The 20,159-nt window shown below is 39.3% G+C and overlaps 1 protein-coding gene across 7 annotated transcripts in view; it reads left to right on the forward strand.

Annotated features, from left to right (window-relative positions):
- Positions 1–20,159, forward strand: part of pbx4 (pre-B-cell leukemia transcription factor 4) — a 28,764-nt gene that overhangs the window by 4,185 nt on the left and 4,420 nt on the right. For 4 of the 7 annotated variants that reach the window (XM_068336231.1, XM_068336232.1, XM_068336233.1 and 1 more), the window contains 6 exons: positions 123–196; positions 15,416–15,660; positions 17,437–17,627; positions 17,780–17,915; positions 18,166–18,322; positions 19,699–19,802. In XM_068336231.1, coding sequence (XP_068192332.1) covers positions 123–196; positions 15,416–15,660; positions 17,437–17,627; positions 17,780–17,915; positions 18,166–18,322; positions 19,699–19,802 — 907 coding nt within the window. The remainder of the gene's footprint in view (positions 1–122; positions 197–15,415; positions 15,661–17,436; positions 17,628–17,779; positions 17,916–18,165; positions 18,323–19,698; positions 19,803–20,159) is intronic. The other 3 variants (XM_068336235.1, XM_068336238.1, XM_068336236.1) reach the window with 1 other exon arrangement.

Genomic DNA, 20,159 nt, shown 5'->3' on the forward strand with positions numbered 1-20,159 from the left:
GTGTCGCATTATACTCTTGAAATGCTATATGTAATACACATAATATGAAATGATTTGAAATGGATATTTTTTTATTGCACTTATTCTTCTTACCTCGTCTAATTCCCACTTTTCTCTTACAGGAAGCATGCTCTGAACTGTCACAGAATGAAGCCAGCCCTCTTCAGCGTTCTCTGTGAGATCAAAGAGAAGACGGGTAAGTTTCTACTTCACTCGTTCTCTTCATGCTTCCAGTCTGCACGTGGTAACCCCATAGCTGTAGTGTGTCTCTGCTCCAGTTTCTCAGGGAACAAGTTACTTTTTCTCTGGATTGATAGAGAATATGTTTTTTTTTTTTATTTGAAGCTGTTTTAACTTTGTGTAGTGTATGATTTGATCGATTGCATTCTGTTGTTGCTCGTTTGCATGTCACATGAACAATATGGCAAAACTTATAATTGGCTTGACGAACAGACTCCTGAAGTTGGATTAATATCATTGTAATATTCACCAGGGATGCAGAATGTGGTTTGAACCAATAGTATCCCAATAAAGGAAATATTGTAGAACCTGCTGATAATGAAATAATAGCAATAAATAGAGCCAGTAATATGAAGCCTAATTATCTCTATTGACTGAACAACCGCAGCGTCTACATGTTCTGTCATGGTTTGCATAAACAGGTTATGCACTTTAAAATACAAAATATGAAATGATCTATTATATCTATATTATATCTATTATATATTTATATGTATTATTTTTTATCTATTATTTCTTCTCTTTCTATAATCAGTATTGGTAATGGGTGATTAAGTGATTTTCCATATCTGCTTGGGGGAAGGAAAATCGTGTCGAGCCTCCTGAGCACTTAATATGTGATTGCAGAAACACCCACAATTACCACCTCTGCAGTTTATCATATCCAATTTAGCCAATCCAATAATTAAATTAAAGTAATCTTCACAAATAGTTCATGCAGCGCTTGATGACGGGACGTAGAAATGGAAAACTCCATTGGGGTTATCGCTTTACAGTCAGAATGCTATTTTTGTACAAAGAGATGATCATTTCTCCTGCATATTTCAAAAAAGCTACACCATACAGTGTAAGGTATTTGTGTATTGGGAATAAATTTCTATGCACATCAGTTCAGTAGCTTCATCCAAACATGCAAAGCAGCAGGAAACTGTTCTTACACTGTCTTTACAAATAATACTGAATTTCAAATACACATGATCCTGATGGAAATTATAGCTTATGTAAATGTCTCTCAGATTTGCTCTTGCTCAGAATTGTTCAGAGTAAACACGCTGCTTATTCTCTTCTTGTTAGCTATTCGAGTCAGCAATGTGACAGATTCCTCAGTGGTTCAAAGGAGCAGGCCTGGGATGGATGGGAGATTGATGGTTATGGTAGTGTAAATGGGATGTGTTTTTGAATCCTCTCCCTCTGCCAGTCTCTTTACTTATCTTTCTGAGCTTTTTCTTTCTCTCATTCGCTTTGTGTATCTTCTAACAGCAAACCAGTGCTGTTCAAATACAATTTGAAAATGCTGCACTGTTGCCCATTGTGGCCCTCTGTCAATAATATATTATTGCTCTCAAGTGATTGGACAAAAGTAAAGGCTAGGCTTGAGTGAGTGGGGCAGGGTACACTGTTTCCCAGGCAACCAGTGGTCCTATTTACCCTAATGCCATTCACTTTGATTTTCACATTTAGTCTCCCAGCAAACTAGAAAGAGGTTGTGTGTGTACCGGTAAGTTGAGCAGAAAAAAGACAGAAAAATGTTAACAACAGATTCTTGCATGCGGTGACTATATAACCATGAGCTACAGAGATCTTTTCCATCCCTGTACTGTGCTAGCCATCTGCCTCGAATTGCCCTCCTAACTGTACTGTGTACCTGCTTTGGCATTACTCTGCTCCTCCATCACACCCCCTGAAGGCCCCATTATGTACCTCCTGAATGTGAATTGACTGCTCTTCATTGCAGCATGTGGAAGACCAAATCAGTAGTCTCTAGTATCTCCACAGATTCCATGCAGCTTTATTTATTTATTTATTTCACTAGAAAACATGCACTTGTGTCAGCGTACCCATATGCACACTGCCTCTCTTCAACAGGGATAAAAGCAAATTCAGTCTCGGGTCTCCTACTGCCTCAGTCTTGTCCTTTCTCCCAACCCTCTCTATGCCGTGCTCCTATTCTTGAAAGAGAAGACTTGCTCTGAACTCGGGGCTTTGATATGGTAATGTAATGGTGGTGGAGGAGGGGGGATGGGGTGTGGGGGATGGGAGGTGAATTCCTCTGAGTGCTGCAGTTGGTTAGATTGTTTTCATTGTAAAGGAAATGTTCTGCGCTAATGCCAGTACCCCCTTCTTTCTACCCCCCCCCCCCCCACACACACACACACACACACAACAGTGCCTGCGTTGTCCTGTGCTCTCACATTAAACGTGACCTCCATCGGCATGAAATTTGATTCTTGTTAATACTTCATTAAAGCTAGACTCCAAAAAATAAATCAAAGCACGAGGAGAGAGTCAGGAAATGATCAAAGTTTGGAGTAAGTGGCTCCGTTTCAACTCAGTTCTGTTCTCTCCTCCTCTCATGGGTATTTGCTGTAAAAATAGCTCTTGGTGCAATGGGACAGCTTATGCCAAAATCTCTCACAAGCCACTGCAGTTACTCTCAGAAGTTTTTCATTTGGTTTGGGCATGTTTGAGGCATTTTTCCTTACTTTTATGCATTCACTGTGTTTTATACATGACAGCAGTTGCTGTCACTCACTCTGCTCTGCCACCCTGCTCAAGTCGCTGTTCTTCAAGCTTGAACATTCCCTGGTGGTTATTTTTGGCCAGGCTTTAAATACAAATAAAATATTCAAATGGTGTTAAAACCTTAAATCTTGATAGCACCCCTGACAAACAATTCTGTTGGATAATGCGGCAAGTTGGCTATGTAGAAATACTCCGATTGGCTGGCATTCTACTGGACTTACTGTCACCTCTTATTGCTGAACCTTAATGTGTCCTTTAGCATCTTTATGATTATGCATGTGTCTGAACAGAACCAAAGTCATGGGCAGTGTTTCCCCCAGCAACAACAATGATGGTTCAACAGTAAAATATTCTGATGGCTTGTAGCCAGTCTGATGTAAACTTGAGGCTGTGGGTTGTTTTGTGAGGTACCCAGTTATGCCAGTGCCCTAACAATGTCCCCGGGGAACTGGGTTTTCACTCTCTGCCTCCCTTCTTTCTGAATTTTCTCTAGTGTTCCCCATAGCTTCTAGCTGAGACAATATTTTCATATGCATAGTCATTACACATTCATCCCTTGTTGGACGCATTCGTGTGAGTCTTTTTTTATCACATCTACACTTCTATGCACACTTACATGCCTCTTTTCTCTTGTCGAGCTTCGAGTCCATAATAAATCTTATGAGACAATTTTTTTTTCTTGACATTTGTTGAACAATCTTTTCAAGCACTTAATTTTTAAAAAAAATAGAATTCTTTACTTGGTCACTAAAAGAAAATTTCAGATACCATAACAAAGTCAACTTGTTAAAATGTACAGTATATACTGTGTGTGTAATCCAAAGTGCCGTTAGTGTCTTCATTGTCAAACAATTTAATACATTTTTTATTCTAATTGCCAGGTATTAAGTGTTCTTAACATTCAATTTGCATGTAAAAAAATACAGTATATGTATATTATTACAGTATGTATGTTTTTCTGTTAATTTAAAAAGTGAATGCATTCAACACAATACCTCTTTGCATCATAATTTTAATTTTAATTGCTTGATCAATTACATTTTTAAATTAAGATTTTACCTGTTTGCACCACCTATTATCAGTTATGCAACCTGACAGAAATGTCTAGTAATGCTGACTAACTTTTCTTTTTATTTCAAATGCAAAAATTTATAAAGTATATCAAAAGTAGTGGGCTCCAGTGCTGTAAATTTAAAGGCTCTTTTTAAAAGATATGCTTCTTATGCAGTGATTTAATTTTTAAAGCACCTCCTGTGTTGTGTTAATGCTTCATCTAAAATTACTGAAAAATATAATGAAACCACTTTGACTGTGTAACATCTCGAACTTGAAACCTATTAACATTTTTATGAAGTAATAAATAAAGCTGTAGTTTTGATCTGGTTACACCTTGTGCAGTTGCACTTGGCTTTTACAAATAATGTCAAATTAAACAAGCTGTAACTTGGATTTCGTTGTTTCTTCTACCTTTGCCAGCGAGCTTATTCATATACTGTAATTCTTAAATCGCTTTTCAAATGATTTGTACCATTTTAAATATTACATTGCACCACCTGACATCTAAGGTGTAACAGCGTATCTGTGAGTTGAATTCAAGCTATTTTATCCATATTGGACTGATGTACAATGCCACTTGAAGGTCACTTGGGGTCTTTTTGTTGTTGCATTATGGGAGCATAAATATACTTCAAACAGACAGAATTTGGGGTGTGAAGCTTGATACCCGAACTAGATGACAGGCTGCATTCAGATTGGCAGCCAAAATCAGATTTTTAGCCCAACAAGATTGAAAGCGAATGGCTCTATTGTAGTCTAAACAGTCACATACCACATAAAATCCGATTTTTGCGGGACGGATTGAAACAACATTCGGAGGTAGTTTCAAATCGAATTTGGACAGATGCGTCTCAATCTGAACAGCTCCACGCACACCGATCGGTATTGACTGTCCGTGACATTGCTCTACGAGACGCAAGAGCCAATGTACGCTATGGAGTATGGACGACACCTCAGCTTTGACGTCGTCGCTATGGCAACCTGTCAAATGGCCAATTATGTGGCCCAGAGCAAGATCCCATTTGGACACTTTCTAAAAACTGTGTAGACAGTCAGCCCTAAAATTCAGATATGTAAGAGAATCTGATTGTCTTACAATTTGCCTGCAGTCTGAACGCAGCCTTAAAACCACCTCGTAGCACTTATGCAGCTACCTCCATGGGGAAGAAAATTGTCAGTGTTGTGCATAAACCTTTGTTTCACAAGTTTCTTATTGAAACTATATGTCTCCTGCCATGCCACCCACCACCAAAAGTAAGTTTGCAATCTGTTGGCCAGAATTATTTTTATAATTTTCTGTTAATTAAATGCTGATAAATTATCTGATTCTTAAAATAATTACTTAACCACAACATTGAAAATTATTGATCTATCATGGATGGATGTCACATTCGAAACAAACTTCAAAAGCTTTCATTTTATGCAACCAATATTTTTGAAATTTCATTACCTCCAGAATCCTTCAGACACATTCATAAGACATTTCTTTGTCCTTTGGTGAATTTGGCCTGCATGTTTTCCATTTTCTTAAAAAAGAATAATATTTTGAAATTTATCTTGTGAGGAGGAATCACAATGCATGACCTCTTTATCCTATAACGTGTAGCAACACACCCAACCCCTTTGTGATTGTTTGTTTATTTATAAACTAATCTGCGCAGTCATTTATATAATTTTCTGTTATCCTGTTGACAAGCACACTCTATTTTTGCAAACCATGCAAGTTCCTTTATCAAATTATTAGCTTACCTGGGCATTCTCAGCACTCCACTAGTTTTTATATATTACAAAACCATTCCAGCCACCAGATGGTCACAATTACATGCTAATTGAATTACAACATGATTGCAGTTGTTAAGACACCACAACAAAACAACACTATTAAGAGTTACAAATAGTTGCTATGCGTTTATTCAGTGCCAGAATAAAGACATTACATTAGGTATTTTTACAGCCTTTAAAATCACATTTTAATTTGTATGCTTTTTTTTAAATTTCAGAAGCCATTAATAAAATAGAATCATGCACCAGTGTTATCTAGTTGGTAAAGCCCAGTTTTTGTGAGGAAATAAAATGTTCAGCATGATTGATTGAGATGTTTGTATTTCAATGACTTTGACAGAGTGCAGTACATGCAGTCTAGTGAATCACATGCCTCATTAAAAGAACTTCATTATTATTAGTTTTCAAAGAGCCCAATTTGGAACAGAGCCATAAAGTTTTATGAGTTTTTAGGAACCTGAGGGATGTCTTCGATTATATTTTTAAGAGGTAAAGCATTCAGTGCCTTTTGCACCAAAATAATAATAAAAAACCTGGCTGAGTTTTACTATCACTTTTTTTCCTACAAAATGAGGCCATCTAGTTTTTACAGTGGAACAACTTCGTATTTGGTCATTTGTGTTTTTTTCCTTCTGATCCTTTTTTCTGTGTTCCGCCGTCCTGCCACTCATTCCTTTTTTTTCCTCATTCTGCCTCTTTGCAGAAGAGAATGAAGAAAAAATAGTGTCTGTTGGGAGGAGGATGAAAGAGTGATACAGGGAGATTGATGAGGCAGTAAGAGCAGGAGTAATTACTCTGTGTCCATTCCCCAAGCCAGATTGGCAGACGGCTAATATCACACAGACCCCTTGCCCTGACAGACACCCCCAACCCTACCCCCCAACTCAAAATTGGGAGGCATAGCACCCCAACCTTCAGCCTAGGCCTAATGGTGTGTGGGCCAGCAAATATCCCCATGTGGCATTATTCCTGTAGGAACTGGGTTTCTGTATATTGACAAGGGAAACTGCTGTCTGCACTGTGTTTTTAGGGTGGGAAAAACTCAGTGGAATTGTTCCCATTTAAAACTGCTGCAATAAGATCTTGACCATGATTCATCAGCAGGGATTTGGCTCAAGTGTCATGCAGCATTTCAGTGGGATCATGGTAGCTGAATATAGGTGATCAAATACAAGATTCATTATACATGCACTAATGATGTAGGTCATTTATCTGGTGATATTAGGACAAGCAGCCAATCTGGGATTTTTTCAAATTTTATTTTGTATGTATTAATTTATTTGTTGTCCAATTTGCTCCACATAGGTGCTTGAACAGCAGGTTTACTAAAAGGGGAGTACTAATATCACTTTTATTCAAGCATGTTTATTTGCTTGATAGTTAACATTAGACGTATAAGATTTAAAATAACAAGGTGAAATTAAAATGAACACCTAGGAAGAGGATGCTCAAGTAGTGGTACTCGAATCCTAAAATTTAATGGGTTAGAGTGACATTGTAGGCCAGTAGCCTTTTTTCCACAATTGTCTCTCACTTTGGATGCACATATTCCCATCAATTTATACTTAACAAGAAACCAGGACATATCGAGTGACCCATCAGTATTGGTCGAGGATCACCCACAGGGAGGTCTCCTACCTCTTCATCTCATCTGCCCTCCCTCTCAGCATGTCTGTGCCTCTCGCTGCTTTAGGCTTTGCTGTTGAAGAAAACCAACCGTCTCTTTAATTAAGGATATGGAAATGTGGTCTCAGCTGGATTGCAGTAGTTTGGTGGCAGTGGGGTGGGAGAGTGTCAGAGCCTAGCCCCTAATCTTGACTAATTAAGGATTAATTACAATTGATGGGAGCTTTCCACCCCTCTGCAGCCGTGCACATTGCTGTCCCAGACAGTATTGTTTGTATACTTCACACCATGTCATAAATGCAGAGGAGAGATGAAAACATCAAGGACAACGAAAAGGAGGGGTTTTTTACAACCCACCCAAGATTAGCCAAATACAATAGGTTGTTACAGGTAATGGGATACCCGTGTCTATGATTATTGTGTTAATCTTAATCAGTAGTTTAATGGCATGCTGTGGTAGTATTTGCTAATCTGGGATATATCCATATTCTGGGAGGCTGATACATTTGTTTTCCTGTCAAATTTTAATATCTGTGCTGTACATATTTGAGATTTCACACCAGGATAGTCTCCTGTAGTACATTGGTAAATTTTCATTCTCAATAGGACAGGTATGTTATGAACACATTGATTTTATTTCTTACTAAGCTGCTACATTGGACCAGTGTAGACTAACCACATAGCCTCAGCTCGCGCCAGCACCATCTGACTGTGTCATAATGCTTGTTCACTTGTTATAAATGGGCACTGCTCTTCTGATCTATTGCTTAATTGCCACCTAATTTGCATAACAGTGCAAATTAACGGCCTCTCAAATGAGCGTTCATTTTTCACAAAGTCTTTAGGAGCTCCTTAAGAGTCTGTGCTAATGAGCACAGGAGGCAGCTGGCCTGATGAGAGTTGACTGGGGGAAGATCTTAACAGTGCTTTAACAAGCCTCCAGCTTAGGTGCTCTTCGTCATCTTCATCTTCCTCATGTGACATTTCAAAAATTTTTCCACATTATTCATATATTTCTGTTGATATGGAACTGCTCTGCATTTGGGATATGATGGAAACATGGTAAGGTTTCAACAAAGTGCTTAATACATCATTATAAACCTTCATCTTTTTCTTCTGCTTTTCTTCTGCTTCTTCTTGGAATCTAAATTATTTTGTTGGATTATATTTTATTTTAGCTATTACCGGTTTGCAGAATTCAGGTAGTCCTCAATATACAAACATTTGACTTACAAACATTCAGAGAAATGAACAAACACACGCCGTCGTATTCAATTATTGTCCTGCAGTCCCCCTTTCTGCCACAACCACTACCGAGCAGTACTGCTGTGTTCACTAAGCTTGAACACACGTCTTCCTCTCTTGTTACATCCCGCTTCAAAGTGGTGATGTATTGTAATTGCCAGTGTTAGTGTGTTCATCCGTTCCTCCGGCCGTTATTTAGTCCACCGAATATCTTCGCAACCTTTGCAGATAGAAAGGTGAAACAAAAAGGACAATACTCGAGCGGCAAAGGGGATGACAATGAGATGATGGCTTTGACCTTGAGAAAACTATGTCAAGGTCAAATTTAAACTTTTGTACATTCAGGAACCAGATGAGGGAGAAGGCTAGTGTGAGTAACACCATAGATCAGTGAAAGTGGGTCGGAGCACTAGCTTTGATTTTTCACCTATGCAAGTAAGTCAGGGTAAAATTTTGAATTCAGGGATGTTATGGGATGTTGCAGTCTGTGACTGCCTTGTTGTTTGTTCTTGTCTCGGTGAGCCTTTCAGTTTGTCAGGCTTTGTACTTTCTATACATTACTGTTTATCATGGAGGTTAAACCAAAGGCTAGTGAAGACAGTGGTAGTGGTGACGATTTCTGATGACAACTTTGCTTCTGAAAAAAATAACCCCCCCCCCCGTTCTTCGCTCTAAAGGTAAGCTAAATGCTACAGTACCGTACAGCGGATCATCTCCATCAACAGCTGACTCTGGCTCTTGTTGTTGGATGCACTTAGAAAACTGTTGGAGAGTTCTTTGAAGTGTTTTGTTCTTGTTCTCCTCAAGGATTATATTGTAAAGAGCAAAATCTTGCCGTAAACTAATCTGAATTTGAAGCAGTTGTGTGACTCGCCACAAGTGATGCTTACCGGTAGATATTAGAACTATATGTACATATTTTAATATGATTATATGTTATTATTTTTGTCTACTGTTACCGTAACATAATATTTTGTGCTTTTAATGATTTTGTAGTGATTTTAAGAGCCCAATATTAGTGACTGACAAAGTCTTGTACGGCACCGTCTTGTCTTCAGCTACTTCTTCCGCATTGTGGGAAACAGGGATTGGTACGAGCTGATAATATGATGCGTTTTTATTCTGATTTTTTTGCACAGTAACATCATTAAAGTTTTCTAGTGATTTTACGGGTTTGCCATTTGTAGTGGACAAACGTAAATTCGAGTGAAATTATGTAAACCTGATTGTTATTTTTATGTTGTTGGGTTTTTTTTAAAACCATCATATAATCAAGAACGACATAACTTGATGAACTTGTACCTGTATGTTATCTCATTATTTGTTGTTTTTATGTCCTGTAATTGTGTCTGGCAAGGTTTAGTGAGTAGCACTTTCGTATATAGAGTAGTAATGGCGGTTATGGATCGAAATTTAATAAATAACAACTTACGAACAATTAAACTCAGGAACAACTTCTCGGATTTGTATGTTGAAGACTACCTGTACTGCCACTCGTATTTCAGTTGTATTTTAATTTTGTTATGATTTGAGTGACTTGTTTAGGCTGTCGACTGTCACAGTAGATCACATGTGTCAAACTCAAAGTTAAGTACAAAGTTAATGTCCTAACTTGTGTGTTGATGTTATTTTTCTTTATTCACTTGGATAGTTTTATCTTTGGCTGATGAAATTATCTGAGTTTTGTAACCTGACAAAGGATTTATGTTACAACAGAGCAACAAGCAAACAGATTTTTTCTGTGCAACTGTAATGTTTGTAACTAGAGTAAATTTATTAAGTAATAAATTCTGAGTTATTTAACATTAAAGAGTAGTTACATTCGTTATATGACATTGAGTTACATTTAGTTACATTTATTGGTTACATCTGGCCCTTTGAGGACAGCCATTATACTGATTTGGCCCTCGGTGAAAATGAGTTTGACACCCCTGCACTAGGTAATTGCAAAGACTGCATTCAGGTAATGGGAGCTTTTTAGGTCATTTCACTTGAACATTTATAAGAAACAGTTCAGTAATTCTTATGTATAACGATATGGGTTTATTATATATTCAATATTTTTGAAATGTAACACTCATTATTGATGATTATCAAATGTGTCCCAATGTGCGTCTTGTAGAAATGAGAAATCATGTTCTCTGTGATTATTTAAATTCTGTTTCGTTCATCATCGCTAACCATGTTTTTGTTTAACCACTGTCAAGGAATTATTAATTCTACAAAACTGTGCATATAAATGACAATTTATATGCATATGTATGCAAGACATGGTACTGTTTGATTGGTTATTGCTTAATATTCACGCATATTAAGTGAGAACACAAACTGATCATTAGTGCATTTTTGTGCATCACTTTTGTGTATCACTTTTGTGTATTTGTGTGTGGCCATTCAATAGGAATGCAGCAACCTCTCTCTCTAGTTAATTAAGGGCTGATTAATGATGTGTCGGACTGAACTTTTGCTTGCCCAAGGTGCGAGTCCTCCACTTCACACCTTAATCAGCCCACACTATTTGCTCTTAATGCTTTTTGTGCGTGTGTGTTTGTTTGTTTGAGAGGGGTGGTCTGCGTGCAACAGGAGTCTGAAGTACCCAAACAGATGCTGATTAGTGTGAGCTGCTTAAAGTAGGAATGGACATATGGATTAGACTCATTAAGTTGACTGTACCCAACCAAAACACCCTTTTAGATGAATGTTCTCATTCTGCGTATTGTTGCAGTAATCATTTTCCCAGAAAACCTTTGGTTAAAAGCCTAGCAGGGAAACAAATACTTCTTATTTGATTCTATATCGTGCAACTTACCAAAGGCAACTTTTTTTCCATCCATGATCATATTTTAATTATCCCTATTCTATCTTAAATCCCAATTTTGCATATATATTTGTTTGTAAATTCAATTGGAAAAGGGTCTGTTTAAAAAATGCCATCGGCATGAATGCTCATCTTCCAGATAGTGAAAGATCATTGATTTTGAAATGACGTGCTATTTATTGTTTAAGTGATTTGATGTTATATTTCAGTTGAATGCATGAACATTATGAGTGTGAATATTGCATTTCATCTCAAACAATTTGATTTCACTTTTCTCTTACTCGTTACTGTTCCTCAATGTCGAAGACAAGTTAGTCAGCACAAAAATTATGGAGAAGAACACTGAGATCATGTATTGTCAGGTTTGAATTATGTATGATGCCCACATTTCTCTCCCAAATTATTCAAGAGGTTCAGGTAAAATGTATTTATGTTTTGCCATTCAGGTTTCGTTTGTTATTATTAACCCTAAAAAGATCTGTACTTAAAAAGGTTATTTAAATAGTAGTGGATTGGCCCCAGTTTGTATGTTTTAGAACTGCATGTTTTTCTTATACTGCCACTGTGCTCATACCAGCCATTATATCTCCATTCAAGATGGGGTTTTTCAGTTTTTGATAGGTAAATTTGGAAATTCCTGTACTATTTTTTGTCCTTTACGGAAATATCCTTTTAAATTAGCTGTCAGCAATAAAAGAAAAATCTGATGTTTTTACAGCCCTATCTATTCATTCTTTCAGGCTCCTCATTCTCTGGCTCATATATACTCTGGTTTCGGTAGCCCCCCCCCTCGCTCTGTCTTTCTGTCTCTCTCTCTCCCTTCCTCTTTTGCACACATATCTTCTCCTCTGACTCTTTTTTTCAGTTCTCCTTGGTTCTCCTTCTACCCTCTTCTCGCTCTCTCTCTCCTTACCTTTTTTTTTTTAAACCGTTTTTCCTTCTCTATCCTTTTCTCTCTCTTTCCCGCTCCCTTGCTCTCTCCCAGTGAAAGGCTGAGAATACCCAAGGGAGCTGATGCAATTAAAATGCTAATCCTGTCTGTCTACAGAGAGAGGGAGAGGGGGGGCTGACAGCATGAGGGATTGCGGCTCACATGGAGAACTCGACTGAAATGGAGAACAGAGGGGAGGAGGGTGAGGGGGGGTGTGCTGAAAGGGAGAGGGGGAGGGGACGTGTGTTGGGGGAGACAGAGTGAAAAAGGGGATGCCAGCGAGGGAAAAGACAGACAAGGATAAAGCTTGTGTTGTGAGCTGAGCAATGATATACTGACTGCATTTAAGTCTTATCAATTCCTATGTGTGGAAGGCATTACAGTTAATGTACAGCACTCTGCTATTCACCCTTACCTGCACCACTTCATATATTGTGTGCTGTGTCTGCGCAGCACACCATTTCTACATTGGCTGTGCAGAAATGAGAATGATTATGTATGCAGTGAAAGCCCAGCTGGATACCCTGAATATTTCATAGTATGTGTTGCTTGCTCAGTCTCTCAATGCCACCCAGCCTAGCTAGGGTGGTAACATGTGCATAATTGTGTGATTTCTAAGATCTGTGCATGCTGACTGTGGGCCTTAAGCTGTGCTTTTTTCTTTCTGTTTTTTTAAATGTATGGTTATTTAAAGCACTCAATAATTTTAGTCTCTATTAAAGAAAAGGTGATGACAGGAACCAGTTAGTTTTACCTTTTGGAGCAAAAGAGAAAACCAGCTTTCACATTTGTAGGCTTTATTCTCCACTGTTCTACCTGTGTGCATGTCATGGGGTCTTTTTCTGTTCAGTCTTTTAACTTATCTCAACAGCTGCTATGATACTACTATGCCGCTAGACTGTGCATGAGTGCAATTGTGGGTAATCACAGCTTAATTGGAGTAATTAAGGGAATGTAGGGGCATTAGGCTACAGCTGGGGGCCATAATGAGGAGTGGAGGTATAAGGGAGGGGGTGAGAGGTGAGAAGCTTCAAGTGCTGTATTTGCCTTCTTCACTGTAGGTCAGATGCACATGAATGGTGACGACCTACACATGACCACATACAGTCAGCGCTGCTTGTGGTGAAATGGCCTACATTTTCCAGTTTACACAAAACTGAGCATGAGTAAAAAGCGTCCAAATTATCCTGTGGATACTGCAAGCAGAAACTGGGTACTTCTGGTCCTTGATCAATAGATGGAAGTATCGGCTGCCTGTCTAGGAACTGCTATGAGATTGTTAGTGAATGACTGAAAAAGAAAGAAAAAAGGAGGGAAAGAGATGGGCGAATCAGGGTCATTAGTTCAGCCAGCTGGGTCTGCTGCATTCCTGAGCCCTGAGATGGGGGAGCAGCAGAGGAGGAATGTGCCTTGGAGAGAGGAGAGACCTAAGCAGAGGGACAGAAACAGGCAAGAAGCAACAAGAAAGAAGGGGGGAAAGGAAAATAAGACGCTTTGTTATGGGAGACCTTAATGTCGGGAGAATCATTTATCAAATTAAACATAAAAAAGCAAGAACTACATCTGCACTGTGGCACTTGGAAATTTAGCAAAATTTCCTTTGTCCTCATTTCTTTCAGAGACACAGTATAGTTATACTCATTAGTTTGCACTGACTGCTCTACCGCTGAAAACTTGTTTTCCAGGGTGACTCACTGCAGGAAAACTTTGAAACATCATGAAGAGCTAAAAGCTTGTTAAAGGTGTGCTCACAAGAGAGTTTCGGAATGAGTGATTCATGTTTCCCCCCCTTACCTTTGATGAGCTTTGAATAACTAGCATAATCCCTAAAGAGGACAAGTAGCTAGCCCATTTACAACTGGGATTAATGCTGTCATCCATATTGTTAGCGTCTGTTGTTCAGAGTCCTGTTTGGCATCAGTATTGTTCAATTGCACTATTTTCTCCGTCATTTAGATTCTATTTAAAAATATCACGTAAAATTTTTCAACAGGTCTCGCATTGGTGTGTAAACATCCTGGTTACTAACATCCTTAGTTTCATAATGCACATATACAATTAAAATATTTTTCCTTGCTATGAGAAATGTATTAATTTCAGTTAATTTGCGGCTTATGTTTTTGATTATTTGGTATGCAGAATTTGAGAAAAGGCAAATTGCAATTCTTCTGTCTGTATGCAACAGCTTTGAATTTCTTGCTCTGTAAAAACACTTAAAAACTGAAAATACACTGTGACAGACAGAATGTTAGGTTGTCCTCATATTTAAAAGGAAACTATTTAGCATTTTTGTTTAGAAATGGTCTGAAATAGTTAAATTATTTTTTATTTAGATTTTTGGTGATAGGATAATTAATTAATCAACTTACAACCAAAATTATGCAATATGTCTATTTGACAGTACAGTCAGCGCTATTTCACTAATTCAAATAGGATTCAAATGAGAACCGTCATAAACATTTATTTCTCATTATTTCGAATTCGATAAAGCTGTTAATGAGCAGTCAGTAAAATCATGTGAAGTTTCTGCTCTGAAATTGAGTGATCGAGATGTGAAAGGGGCAAGAGTAAATTGATTTAAGTGGTAAAAGCTACAGCCTCTGGAGAAAAGATGTTTGTCTGTACTTAAAACTTTATCTTTAAAGGAGTGTGTGTATGTGTGAAGGAGAGAGAGATGAGAGCATGGCTGCAGGCTGACAGAGGTCCTGGTATAATGCAGTGGTGGGGAGCAGCAACTGATAACTATACTTATGGCCACTGGGGCTCATAGTGACAGCACATGCACTCCCATTACTGGTCCCATGCCTCATGCCCTTATAGCTGGCAGCCTGCCATGGAGGGACCACACTGCCCTCTGCTGCTGAAGAGGGAAAAAAATTTCGGCTCATTGAGAATTCAGCCAGGCGCTCATAGCAATGACTCAGGGGAGAAAATTGAGTGGGTTTTGACAGGGCTGCACTTGGTTGAATTTTTAGCAGTGATAAAGCATCTCCCTATGCACCCCTAGTATCTGCTGTATTACTCTTCTCCTATGAAAGGAAATGTGCGGTCTGTCAGTTTTCAAAAACTTTTTTTGCCAACAGGTAGTCTTAGCTCCTAAAAGGTGATGTAGCTAGGCCAGAAGACAACAACACCAGTAAATACTAACTTTGTCCGTCCTAACGGGTCTATGAATTCTCTATTCTCCTGTCCAGTGCTGAGTATACGAGGCGTGCAAGAGGAGGACCCCCCGGATCCTCAGATCATGCGGCTGGACAACATGCTGCTGGCAGAGGGCGTCTCAGGACCAGAGAAGGGTGGAGGATCGGCTGCTGCCGCTGCAGCAGCAGCAGCGGCAGGGGGCTCGCCTACTGACAGCAGCATCGAACACTCCGACTACAGAGCCAAGCTCGCCCAGATCCGCCAGATTTATCACTCAGAATTGGAGAAGTATGAGCAGGTATGTGCAGAGCAGACGGAAATGTTAAATGATTTAACTCCTATTTTATCCGACCCATATTCACATGAGTTCACATCAGGCCGTTAGGCTGCGTTCAGACTGCAGTGATATTGGATTTTCTTCCATATCTGATTTTAAGGGATGACTGTTCGCACCGTTTTTAACAAGTGTCCAGATGCGTTCTGGCTCTGTTCAGACTGGGCCAAATTATTGGCCAATTTGACAGGTTGCCGTAACAATGACGTCGGGGCTGAGGCGTGCAGCAACAACAACGGCGAACATGAAGTTTTGTTACCTTAGCGCAGTGGTTCTCAATTATTTTCTGTTGCACCCCGCCCCTAGCAAGAAGAAAACAATTTGTGCCCCCGCACTCTCTGCCGCGACTATAAATAATATAATTTTTCTAAAAAATTGTTATGAGTACACCTCTGCATAACACTGTATCCTTATTAACAGTAAAGAAAAAAAAAAGAAAAATAGTTCAATTTATAACAAAGAATAATTTTACTAACATTATTTTTTAGTCAATAACAGAAAAGATTTTAAGTGCATCAATTTGCTTGGAATTAAAAAAAACCTTGTTTAAACTGTAAACGTTTTTCACTAAATTATTGCACCATTTGTTACTGAAAAATACAATTAAATAAAATCAATAAATAAATTTTAAAAAAATCAAAGTCAGTTCAGTAACATTAACTGAGGAGCACAATATATAAAACACCTTAACCTACAAAACAGAAATGAATAAAACAAGTTGTGCTGATTCCCCCCCCCTTTTTTTATCAAAGTGAGGAAATCAGGATTACTAGCTACAATGAGCTCGTTTAGGCAGTGCACAGCTGTCCGAAGCGAGGTTTGAAGCATAAAACTGAACTCTCAGCTGCTGCACAATGTTTCAGCTCCTCTGCTATGGTAGGGGTGTTTTTGCACTGAACAGTTTGGTGCTCCACCTTATATGATGCTAACAGAGCTCACTGGTTTACTGAAGTAGCATTCACAAAGTGGAATGATGGCTGGCAATGTTTGGCACGTTTTCACTGAAAAAACTTCAGCAGCTTATCGGCGTGATTGGGGTCTAATGTCTTTAAGTTCCTCCTTAATTTCTTTGGCTTCATGCTGTCCGATGCCATTTTTTGACACAGTAAACACACCGGTCTGTCGTCACAGCGATGCCCAGCGCTAAAGACGCTTCCTTGTCTTAGCTTTTGGGTAACTTGCTTTTGTCATATATAAACAGGGAGAACATGCAAACTGCGCACATAGCAGGACGCAAACCCAAAACCAGAAGTGCGCTACTTTCCGTGGGTCTCGGAACGCAACAAACTTCCATGAGGCACAAAAGTGCTTTAAACAGTTGATAAGAGTGTGGGAAAAGGTAATACAAATATAAGGTGGTTTAATATCAGTATGGGGAGGGTTCATAAATGCTTAAATGACTGTAAATAATAAGATAAATAGTTTTTCACTATATCACAGAGTTAGTTATATGTGTGTGGTTTCTGGAACGCATTAACCACGAGGGACGAGGGCGCACTGTAGTTTGCAACTGTCACATAAAGAAGTGTGAAGTGTTGTTCAGCTGCAGTGATACTAGTAGTCACATCCACGTATCTTAGCGATGGTTTATTTTAAGATAAAAGATGGTGTGCAATCCAAGGATTCAGACTAGATTCTGTCAAGACCTGAGGCAGAGTCTGTTTTGAGTCTCTCAGTCATTTTTTCCCTCTCTTTTTACAAAAGCATTCAACTCCTCTTTTCTTTTTCTCCTTGGTCCAGGCCTGCAGTGAGTTCACAAACCATGTAATGAACCTGCTGAGAGAGCAGTCTCGCACACGGCCCATCTCTCCCAAGGAGATTGAGCGAATGGTGGCCATCATCCACCGCAAGTTCAGCTCCATTCAGATGCAGCTCAAACAAAGCACCTGTGAGGCCGTCATGATTCTACGCTCACGCTTTCTTGACGCCAGGTCTGTCTGAGATTGTGGAGCTGTCGCCATGTGTGTTTGATGGCTGCTTATTTCTTGAGGGCTGAAGTTATGTGAGGACACTGACCAGGTTGTATGAGCCATATAAATTCCAAAAATGTTCTCATTATTGTGTGTCTGTGTGTTTGTGCTAGACGCAAGAGGCGCAACTTCAATAAGCAAGCCACAGAGGTGCTGAATGAGTATTTCTACTCTCACCTGTCTAACCCTTACCCCAGTGAGGAAGCCAAGGAGGAATTGGCCAAAAAGTGTGGGATCACTGTGTCTCAGGTAATTGTTACTACTGTACACTATTGTGACTATTTTTGTGAAAGCTGATCTTATTTTACTCATTAATCCCAGACTCACCTGTGAAGACTAGCTTTATATGTCTGCATGTAGCATCATGAAGAAATGGATGTAATCTTACTTGTTCAACTTGTTTTTTTGCTGAGGGGGCGACAATTGTGATGCCACAACAGCAAAAATTAATGTGCAGGAAAAAGTGCATTCAAGTAGCTGACATCCATCTGTCCTTCAGGTCTCTAATTGGTTTGGCAACAAGAGAATACGCTACAAGAAGAACATTGGTAAGTTCCAGGAAGAGGCGAACCTCTACGCCGTTAAAACAGCAGTGGATGCTGCCAATGTGTCTGCGCAGGCTAGCCAGGCTAATTCTCCGGCAACACCCAACTCAGGTACAGCATTTTTCCATCTCATCTTCCGACAGTACGTTGTTCTCATGCTTCTGTTTCTGTGTATGATTCATGTAGAATTATCTTGTTGGCCTCTTTCAGTGAAGTTGTTGGAATGAAGTCACTACATTTAGACAACAATGGTAGACTGGTGGTAATAGAATCCTAGACACAATCAGGACACATTTCATACATCGGCAGCTGTCATGCACTACTTGATTTTATGTTCGAGCTCCATCCTTTGTCTTTTCAATTGTGACATCAAATAAATAAGTAAATAAATCAAAAATAATGAGTACTTCATAGTTTCAGTTTCTTTTCCATTGGTTAGCCAAGTTACTCCCCCCATTGTTTAAGTAAGTGCTTTATTGTGTGAGTTATTTATTTATTCTACACATAACACCTCTTGATTCATTTGACCAGCTACCCTCTTGGGCTTCAGTGTGCTCCAAATAAATGGTGACCACTTTAGACAGCTATATAGAGCCTTGTGTGAATGACTAAATGTAAAAGATGGGACATCAAGCTGTCTGTCGTGAGGGCAGGGGGGTGTAATTTATAGGCAAGTGACAGAACAGTGCTCTTCCTGAAAGATGCATCGACCATAGGCAGATTCTTTTTGTACAAGGAAAGAGGAAAACATTAGCATTGCAAGACTAAGCACAGAATTAAAAACCTTTCACTTCCAAGAATAATTTCTTGATGTGTAGAGGGATTCAGATGCGGTTAAAGCTGACCACAACATGATCAATGAACTGTCAGTCTTCCCCTCCTCTCTGACTGCCCTAACACAACTGCCATGAGATGATTGTATTGGTTGGAATCCTCACAGAATTGTGGAAAATAAATTTGCTCTCACTATTTTTTTAAATTACATCCTGCTTTAAAGTGGTGATGTATTGTAATTGTCAGTGTTCGTGTGTTTGTCCGTCCGTCAGTCCACCAAATATCTTTGCAATCATTGCAGATAAAAAGATGAAACAAAAAGCACATTACTCGGGCAGCAAAGGGGATGAAAATGAGATGATGACCTTGACCTTGAGAAAACTAGGTCAAGTTCAAATTTAAACTTTTTGTACACCTAGGAACCGGATAAGATATAGTATAAACACGAGGGAGAAGGCCAGTAGAGTAAGACCATAGATCAAAGCTAGTGCTTTGAGCAATGACAGTAAGTCAGAGCACTAGCTTTGATCTTTGACCTATGCAAGTAGATTAGGGTAAAATTTTGAATTCAGGGGTGTCGCAGGATGTTGCTGTCTCTGACTGCATTGTTAGAATTTGCCTCTGCCAGTCAGCTGTCCATGACCACTACTCACCTTTTGACCCCATCATCCTGTGATGGGGCTGATTGGATATTGGCTATATATTGCCTGCAGGGTCACCGGGGTCATACAGTCTGTCTCATGCAGGCGAAGCCTACCTCAGCCTGCATTCACTCAATGGAGAGGGTCTCAACATCGCCCCCTCTCTACAGCCGCAGGTACGCGTTGAGGACAGCTGCAGAGCCGACCTCAATGCCTTTAACCCAAACACCCACAATCCCTGGATACCTACCCTTAGCTTAGCCCCTTTCGACCCCGACCTCTCCTGTTCCAACCTTACCTTAGACCCCATCATTGTCCTCCCCCAACACAAATGAACACAAACTGATTCTTCATTACTCTTCCCAGAGCCCTGAGGCTGTTGGCTTTACTGTAAAGGAATAATGTCAGTGTGGCTAGGGAAATTTAGGTTAATATTGCACATCCATCAATAGTTGCATACATAGTCCCTGCCCATTCAATTTTAACACTAATTAGGGTCAGCCTCGGTGCTCAACAGCTGGAACAGGCGAGAG

Source organism: Antennarius striatus, chromosome 16 (assembly GCF_040054535.1).
Source record: "Antennarius striatus isolate MH-2024 chromosome 16, ASM4005453v1, whole genome shotgun sequence".
NCBI lineage: Eukaryota > Metazoa > Chordata > Actinopteri > Lophiiformes > Antennariidae > Antennarius > Antennarius striatus.